The 9,739-nt window shown below is 43.3% G+C and overlaps 1 protein-coding gene across 3 annotated transcripts in view; it reads left to right on the top strand.

Moving 5' to 3' along the window:
- Positions 1–9,739, top strand: part of ptpro (protein tyrosine phosphatase receptor type O) — a 41,339-nt gene that overhangs the window by 901 nt on the left and 30,699 nt on the right. For all 3 annotated transcript variants that reach the window (XM_005734178.1, XM_005734179.1, XM_005734180.1), the window contains exon 2: positions 9,080–9,341. In XM_005734178.1, the coding sequence (XP_005734235.1) occupies positions 9,080–9,341 (262 nt within the window). The remainder of the gene's footprint in view (positions 1–9,079; positions 9,342–9,739) is intronic.

The raw sequence follows: 9,739 nt of genomic DNA on the forward strand, positions 1-9,739 counted from the left end.
CACACACACACACACACACACACACACACACACACACACACTCTTAGCTGGTGCATCTGGGTAAATCTACTTTACACTTACAGGTATTAGGAGCAATGCCTTTATTACTGCACTCCTGCACATGCTCAATCTGTTCTTTGTAAAGTGACTGAGTGGTCATGTGTGAAGCCAGATGTTCCTGATGTTTCTGCTGAAGCCAGAGGTTACTATAGCACCCCCTGTGGGTGTAGTCCATCAGCTGTTGACATCATCACACAGACTCGTCCATTTGTGCTTGCTGTGTGTCGTTTTTGTGGGCACAGTAACACAAGTGAGGTTACAAAAACAGAGAGGTGCCTGACCAGTGATGATGATGTCACTTTTGTCATGCAGCGCCAGTGAAGATGGCAAGATGATAATGGCCCTGTGACATGCACCCGTCGGTTTCACGGTTAAAGTCAGCCTGTTGTGAAGGACCAGCGAGTGTTGCGCTGATGCTGGACGACTTCCTGTCTGCGAGTTTCTGTTTCCTGTCCCTGTAAAATCATCTGGAAGCTGCAGACTTTTATTTCCTGTTCAGTGTCGAGATAGTTGTGAAGTAACGTGGTGGGTTTACAGTGTAACGGGTTCCCCTCCACCTCGTTATCCTAGCTATCCGCATGCGGCGTTAATATCCTGCTCTGAGCGCTATCTGATGCTCCAAGCTTCCAATTTCCTGTCTTCTGACAGCTGCTCTGATTCGAGGCGCTGAATGTAAAGAGTATGAAGAAGAAGAATTTATGAAGCATTTCCTGTTTCACTGACATCAGCATCTTAAGTTTTGGACTTTTATTTGGACATTATATGACGCACATTTTAACAAATGTAACCGTGTGAGGAACTTTTACTTTGAAGAATAAATGTTTTATCCAAATCCAGATTTGTTTTTATCCAAATCTCCTGCTTTGTCTCTAAAATTTCAGAGACCACTGATTTTAAATATGTTTTACTAACAGCTGCAACATATCAGTGATTTCAGCGTCTTCCTTAGGATTGTGGGCAACATATTTAAAATCAGTGCAATCAACTGTGGCAGTGGGCTGAAGGCCTTGGGAAGGTTTTATGTGGCCCGTGATGAACAAAGACTGTTCATCTCTCCACTGCACCCATCCACTGTTCATGTTGTAGAATGAGACAAGCCTGAATCTCCTCAGTGCAGGTGTAATTTCAGGTCTGAACAGGAACTTTAACAGCTAAGTTAGCTAAGAGCCATGAGGTGGCACATTGAAATTCACTGTACTACTGTGGCCACGCCCCCCAGTGAAACCTATGTCTCAGAGGTCCTTCAGATGAAGCTGACCAAAAATGAAGGCGACCTGATGAAATGTTGAGTTTGGCACCTGAAAACTTCAGAGAACTTCCTGTTTAGCTGTTACTTATGTATTCTGGCTTCCTACCACAGTCCAAAGACATGCAGTTACTGTAGGCTACGTCTACACTAGCCCGGATAAAATGGAAAACGGTGTATACATCTGAAAACACTCCGCGTCCACACTATTGCTTTCATTTGTTTTCACAGAGTTGTTCATCCACATTGAAACGCAATACAGGAAACACGTATTGCGTTCAAGCAAGACGATTCGACCTGCCTGATTTCTGTCTGCCGTTTATTTACTTTTCGGCTCGTTGAAATGTCGCGGAAAAGCACAGAGTTTTTTAAAACAATGAGGTGGAGTTGTTGCTCCAGCGCCCCTGCGATCCTGAAAAGGATAAGCGGCAGAGAATGGATGGATGGATGGATGGATGACTTTTGTACATGCGGGTGTAGAGGTGGGAATAGGGGGGCGTGTTGTGGGTCCTATTAGTGTTTGGATGAGCTTGGAGTTCAGAGGTCAGATAATAACAGCAGTTTTTTGTATTTTTAGGAAATTGTTTAATGTCAATCAGCTGTTCTCATTATTGTGGCTGTGACATCATCAGTGAGATTTATGGGTGATGCGTGAGCCATCACGTCCTCAGATCTGCATCATGGTTCTGGGTTCACTTCTGGACTGTAAGCCCACAGTAACCATGTGGCGCCGGCTGTGACTCAGAGATCTGTTTAAGTCGGCGCTCCACACGGTCGCTGAATATTCACACATTCGTGACTTTAATGTGCGTCTTGGATTACGTTGGAGGGTTTATCCCTGTATGTGACAGAGGGCAATAATGTGAGGGCATAATCAGAGCGGCGGAGGGTTAACAGAGGCCCGATTAGAATTTAATCAGAGTTAGATCTGCAGAGCAAACACTGAGCTTCTTCTTTGAGCCGCCATGTCGCCCATGCGATTCAGCTGCAGCCGAGTGGAATAACAACGAGTACAACCTCAGACACCCAGAACAGAGGCTGGACGGGCTTCTTTAGGTCAAAGGTTTATAAAGAGCAAGTGCCAGAATGATCCAGAGCCAATCACCACACACGACCAGTCTTCATCCTTCCTCATCCTCTCTGTAGAACATGGAAGGTTCTTCCTGCTTCAGCCCTCTTTCAGAATAACAGTTATCACAGCTCGACTTTGGGTTTTTATCTCCCTACTAATGGGAGCGTTTATTTTGAAAGGTCTTATAAATAAGATAGGCTTCCTGTTGGCTTTGATTGTGTAATCAGCTGATGGACCTTTTACGTGTTGTTAGTCACATGATGATGGTTATGGTGAGCTGATGAAGAGAAGGTGATTCGCCACTTTTCCTGCTGAACTCTAATGAAACGTTTAGGAAGGTCACTAAAGAAGCTCCTCCACCTCCAGCTCCACCACCATGATGCATTGGGATCTGATGAAGGACTGAAAATGATCAACTTCACCCTGAAGCTCTGTCTCATTTCAGAATCCAGACGGTGAGAACAGAAAGCCTCCATGGAGGGACGCATTGTCATTGATTGGTCCACAGTTTCACATGGGGCCATCTGATTGGTTGAATCTAAAATATATATGGAGCTGCAGATCCTTCTGGATCTTTTCTAGTGACAGGCGATGAAAATGAGGTTCACTGAACCCCTCAGTCCACATTTAAGGTCAAGAAAAACATCACTTACAGTAACGTGTTGAATTTAATTCCAGAAGTTAACTTTTAGTTTCCTTCCTCGTGTTCTTTACCAGAGCGTCTTCACATGAGTTAAGACAAACTTCCCTAATGGACATTAGAGGAACTGCAGCTTTTGGAGTTGATACTTACTTATAAGAAGTTTCTTCTCCATTTTTTGATTACAGCAATGAGCCCCAGCCCTAAATGTCGGACATTTTACCTTATTGTGGTCACATTAAACCATTAGGCTTGTTATAGTACTTGAAATAATCAACCAATCAAGTCCCTGTTCCAGCTTCTTAAGTGTGGGAAAAACATTTTCAGTCTCTTTCTGTTTTTTTACAGATCTTGAGAGCCGTAAACTCGCTTCCCGGTGTTTGATGCCCGATGTTTGTACCTCTGCGTTCCGCTTCATTCGGTTTGGTTGTTGCAGCAGCTTCTTCTGTGGGAACCTGCTTTGGAGAGCTCGTTGGAAAGGTTCTCATTGTTCTGTGAATGAGGCAGAGAGCTGTCAGCCATCTTTTGTTATTCCGGTGAAAGGAAGCACCGCATGAAAAGACCTCTGAGCCTCACCAGGCTACATAAAGAAAAGTAGAGATTTTAGTGTAACACTCTTGTAAGAGAGAGGCAAGAAACATGATGAAGGAAAGGCCTCAGATTGGATTTCATCAGAAAAAAACACCAAGCTGAACTTTTCCACGCAGGAAAAATAGAGTCAAGAGGAATCTGCAGAAGTTGTGAGGCTCAGGCTGTTTTTAGAGTTATGAAATTTACCCTCACCAGACTACATTCAAAAAAGGGAAGATTTACTCTGCTCTAATCAAGCCAAAAAAGTCTGAGGTGAGCCATAAAAGTCTGAAAAAAGCCCATCCAGAACACACCCCCCCCCGTCTTCCCCACCTGCCTCCACACAGCTTTGCAGGTTTGCATGATAATGCTGGCAGCTGCCTGAGGGTGAAGCCTCCCGACCCCTGGCTCCACCCCCTGTTGGCTGTCCGTCTGCAGCCATTCACAGGGTCACATTCATTCACTTACTCAGAATCACTTTCCCCTCATGAAAGGATGAGCTGGTGTCCTGACACAACTCTGAGGATTCAGTGTTTTTAGTTTTAGTTTCTACGCTCTGTTTGCTTCTTTCAGTTCATTTGTATTATTTAGAAATTTTAGTGTTACTTTAATTTTGATCTTTTTTATGATCAGCCTACAGTTGTAAGAAGTTCAGAACAAGTTTTACAATAGAAACACTCATCAGGACCTGATCATTAACACAGTTTAATACAGGGGTGTCCAACTCCAGGCCTCAAGGGCTGGTGTCCTACAGACTTTAGATGTGTCTTTGATGCAACACAGCTGATTTAAATGACTAAATTACCTCCTCAACATGTCTTGAAGTTCTCCACAGGCCTGGTAATGAACTAATCATTTGATTCAGGTGTGTTGACCCAGGGTGATATCTAAAACCTGCTGGACACCGGCCTTTGAGGCCTGGAGTTGGACACCCCTGGTTTAATAGAAGCCAAAACCTGCCGTTCCTCCAGCGCCCAGCAGAGGCCAAAGCAGTGAGTCAGTCTCCATAGACTGTAATGTTAAAAACTTTACAGCAGAAATAAACATGTTTACAGCCTGATACAGAAGTGTTGTGGTCTCTATAGATAATTTCCCCCTTCATTACAACTGTACCAAACTTTTGTTAAGGAATAAAGATAAGAGTAAGTAAAAGAGAGGAATGAGAAGAAAAGCGTCTCTATACGCAGATGACACAGTTCTATATACAGGAGAAGAAGGAGACTAACAGTTTATCTGGGGTTTATATCAGAAGTTAGAGACACAAACAACTGCACAAGGGGAGAATATTATTGTAAGTCACCTTATTAACTTGCATTAGAGCTTAAAGTTTGCATTATTAGAAGCGTGGCCTCTACCTGCAACCTGCCTTATGTCAACAAATTTGAGTCTCTTAACTGGACCTCTGGACCATATTTGTGCTGTTGGAGCCTTTGGGAGCATTCTTAATTACTTTATCAGACCAATAATATGGCTGCTGTGAGATTACTGTACTAACAGGCTATCCAGGAAGTCTGAGCACCAGTTTTAGGAATTTATTTGGATGTTACCAATTAGCAGGCATCAGCCTCTGTATGTTGTTCCCATACAGTTTTTTCTAAGATGAGTCCAAAAACCAGTGACTGCTTCCATCTTTTATTTACAGTGTGTCGTTACAGACATTGATTGAAAGAAAATTGATCAGTGCTGACAGACCACTGATGTTGTTTTGTTCCTGTCTGAGTATGTACGGCAGTGCTTGACCCTCAGAAAGTCTGTGATCTGCAGAGAAACCGAAAACCTTTCTCTTTGGAAAAGTGTAAGCGGTGCTGAGTGTGTAGCTCTTGGAGCTGTAGGATTATTTGGACAGTTAATGAGTGAACAGTGGGTGAAACTAAAGATAACCTGAGGAAATGTGTTGCAGGTTTTGATGTTCAGGCTCTCAGAGGATCTTCTTATTGACCAAACTCGCTGATCAGTGAAACAGCTGGGGCCATGTGATTCTGGCCCGATGTGGGGGCTGGGGGTACATTAGTAGCATTGAGCCCCCACGCTCTGCAGCGTCTCCGTGGTAATCCTGCTGCGCCGCCACCCACCCTAAACGTGGTGCTCCTTTCATCACTGTTGCCATGGCGACAGCAGAGCAGTGGAGCCTTGAATGAGTCAGTGTGGATTTTCTCTTCCACTCTCACTCAGGCTGATGTCGATGGTTGCAATGTGGCGACAGCTCGGGTTGTCACGATACTTGAATTTCTAACTCATCACTGATCCCCAAGAGAGTATTGCATATATGGGAATACTGCAGTACCACAGGAAAAATTAGAGGCTTTAGTGTTTTTCTTTTAAATAAAGACTGGAACAATACAAACAACAACAGAAGTAACAACAGTAACTATGTGGCTGGTACTTTAAGGTTGTTTCTGTGCAGCTTCTGGTCGACTTTTCTGCTTTGGTCATAAAGACAAACCGGTCTGTCCACTGACCTCTGAACTTCCTCCTGAAGCTGTGCCTAGTGTTAGTGATGGGAGGGGTTCTTTCAACTCAGAATAGCTGTCTGATCAGATTGTAATTTAAGTATTGATTAATATCTGAGTATCAATTTTTGCCATCTAAAATAAGTTTTCAAAACTTGATTGTGTGAAGCTGACATATACATTCAGCTCATTTTGAAACTTATTTTTACTCTTGGAATTTGAACTGGATATTGGTGCAGCCCCTTAATTGGTCCTCTGAAACAAGCTGTTTTAGCTTCTCCCTGAAAGCACACTATCTTCTGATTGAGTAACTTCACAGGCATGCAGAGGGGCAGCACCCAGAGGTTATGAGGTGTACTACAGTGAAACAATATATCCACGACAGATAATAAGAAAATAAAGAATAGGTACCCTTTAATTTAGAAAGTAGAAAGCGGCTTGTGGATTGTGATTAAATATGTTCTGGAGGTTCGTGTTCCCATTAGGATCAGCTCATCTACCGCCTCCATCAGGTTATTGATTAAGCTCTAAACAATGAGAGCCATGCTCCACATATGAATCAAATCAAAACAAAATGACATAATCATGAATTAATTCTAAAAAAAAATGTTTTGTTTTTCAAAATAAGGGCAACCTCCACAAGGTTGTAGATAGCTAAGACTTTCCACATTTTAAGAACTGAAGAAACCTCTTGAATAAGAGGTGAAATGCCTTCAAGAAATTTAAAGAAGTCCACCTGCCACCTGCTTGCTTTCCAAGCTCCTTAGATTATCGTGACCTTAATGACAGAAAACCTAGACAGACAGAAGAACAATTTCATTTTGATCCAACATCTAACATCCTCCAAATACCCTGACTTCCAGCTTCAGGAAAGTAAAGAGGTACAGTTGAGTATCACCTGCATACAGGAAAAAGCTCAGTTAGATGTACTGTTGATGTAAGTACAGAAAAGAGGAGGACCCAGGATCGAGCCATGAGGTGCACCACACAGTCAGTTTCCTTTCCACAAACAAACCTATGTTCTTCCTTTTTCTTTATCTAACTCCACAAATAGACCTCAGCACCTCCTCCCCCACCTCCCTTCCCATCTTTATGGACCTGCTCTGTCCAAATACCGTACCACAGCAGTCATTAAGCCAGAGTGCCGGCCTGGCATTTTAAAAGGCCAAACCAGAGTAGGCTGAGCTTTTATTTGCCTCCTTTCTATAGAGAGAGAGAGAGATTTATCTTCTACAGTCTAATGTGGAGGCGTGCTGTCAGAGGAGGTGAAGCTTCGTAGGCGGAGGTCGTTCACAGAGAGTTTTAACAGCAGTTGAAGGAAAATACAAAAGTTTTATATCAGGCACAGCAATTACAAAGATGGCTCTTTGATAAAACTGATAGTTTTATTTGATTCTGCATACATCATACAGAACATTTCCCTCATCTCTTTAATGGCTTTTTGAGAGAATTTGTGTGAAACACTGAATGATAACAGTTTTATCATTTTTAGATCATATATACTGTATTTACACAGTGTGTTTTTGTGTTCTTTAAATAGAATTCAATTGATGTTTTCAACCTGAGGGTTTTGGTTTTTTTTACAGCGATCCAAATGTCTGTAAAGTCTAGATTGAGGTTACACTGTATTCTTATTAAGCACAGCGCTAAAAAGACAGTAAAACCAGAGCCTGTGTCCTGCATGGAGGAGTTGGGATAATGGTTGTTCTCAGCTGAAAGGTTCAGAAATGTTTCCTTCCTGGATGTAGGTCAGCTCCTGCTACACTTTACATTTACTAACATTTAACCCGCTTCGCTTTCTCTGTTTGTCGCTGAATATTTAACGTCCTCACGGTGTCAGGGTAGATTCCATCATGCCTCGGTGCAGCACACGTTCGTGACTGTTTGAAATGTGGGTCAGGTTCTGTGCGGATGGATAATCTGCTGCTCCGCAGTCACAGCAGGTCGCAGTGCTTTCATGAAGCTGCTGTAGGCAATCGTGTCACTGAGCTGCTGCTGATCCACAAACAGGAAACACAGGCTCTAACCGACCGATCCGACCTCAGCCGGAGCGCAGCCGCTCTTAGATAAGATACATGGAAACTGACGGCACAATAAATACACAGAACCAAAGCACACGAATCCAAGAATTAGTTTGACACTTCTGTATGGTTTTATCATCAGGAAAAAAAAAAACCTCCTTTAAGGTGGAATCAGCTGACATCTCCTGTTTCAGACCAGGAACCAATCAGTGACCAGTATCAAATAGTGGGTTGTAACTGAATGAAATGTGTGGTGCTGTGATCATGTGATTCAATCAGCAGCGTGACCTTTATGCACACGGATGGTGCTTGGCGGGGAGTCGACCTCCTGATGTCAGATTTAACGAAGGCAGACCAGCCTGCTCAGCTCAGGACAGGAGAGACAAGAACACAAATCATCTTTGCGCTCAGAAAGAAGAGAATAGAATAAAACAGGCCGAGATTACGGGAACTCCGATGCTCAGTCTGAGGCTCCTCTTCACCCAGTCAAACGTGTTTATTATTGGTCATTAATTGATCACCAGCCAATGGGAGCCCTCTCTGCATCCTCAGTGTTGTGTCTTCTCTTTCTCTTTGGCCTGATTCTTAGAGCTCTGGGGCCAAAGCATGATGGGAAATCATATTCATGGACACTGAGACTGCAGGGGGTAAAACTGACGGCTGGCTGTTGGCAAGTGTGAGAGGCTGTGCAGCTTTTGAGCTGTTTTCACTTTTGATTTCTTAACTTTCAGAAATAAATCATGTTCTGTTCCATGTTTCTTCCTGGACTCCACCAGAGCTGCTCTGCATTATTCACAGTTAATAATAATCCTTCTTTATCTAAACAAAGCTGTCTCTTTAATAACCCCTATCCGAGAGCCCACTTTCTTCTGATTGGCCTATTCTGGGAATCCTGTTGAGGGTCAGGATCCAGTGCGTTTGGGCCTCACCAGAGCTCAGCGGGTCAGAGTGAAAGGAGCTGCTTCATCTAAGCTGAAATAAACTTTAACCTCTTTGTTTGCTCACATTTTTCTTATTCAGAGCATGACGGCGTTCCAGGCGACCGTAAACGACGAAGGTTTGATTGTGGCGACTTTGGATAGCTCAGACCTGCAGGAGAACGTCACGGCGTATGCGGTGCAGATCTCTGGAGAACCTCGAACCATCCTGATCCAGTTCGTAAACACCAGCGAGCCTCTGCTGTACAACGCCTCCTTCCACGGCCTCTGCTACACGGTGGGGCTGCTGCTCAGACGGGGACAGGCTTGGTCCCGCCCCATGAAGACAGTTGCCGTGCTCACGAGTAAGAACCTCTCCAATCACGGGGTTGGGGGTTCAAAATCACTGATTCTGATATTACAGGATAGCACCATGTTTAGCTGCTGGCCTTTACAGGAAATAAACCTGAGAGTCACTGCTTTCCATTTTTAATAACCTGAAACGTCATTTTGGACATTTCTGATGTTTTCTGATGTTTTTAAAACCAGTTAAACGATCAACTGAAATAATCAGCAGACTGTTTTTAACTTCAAATTCTCTTAGCTTGATCATCATCGGTGACTGCAGAAGTCAACGCTGTAAAAGTCTGATTTATCTGGATTATTCTGTAGATTTAAGCTTTAAAAGTGGTTGAGGTTTGTTTAATTGATTATGTGTAATACAGGAGCATACAGGGAGTGCAGAATTATTAGGCAAATGAGT

The sequence above is a fragment of the Pundamilia nyererei genome, unplaced genomic scaffold (genome assembly GCF_000239375.1).
Source record: "Pundamilia nyererei isolate P.nyererei 1_Seehausen unplaced genomic scaffold, PunNye1.0 scaffold00057, whole genome shotgun sequence".
Classification (NCBI taxonomy): Eukaryota; Metazoa; Chordata; class Actinopteri; order Cichliformes; family Cichlidae; genus Pundamilia; species Pundamilia nyererei.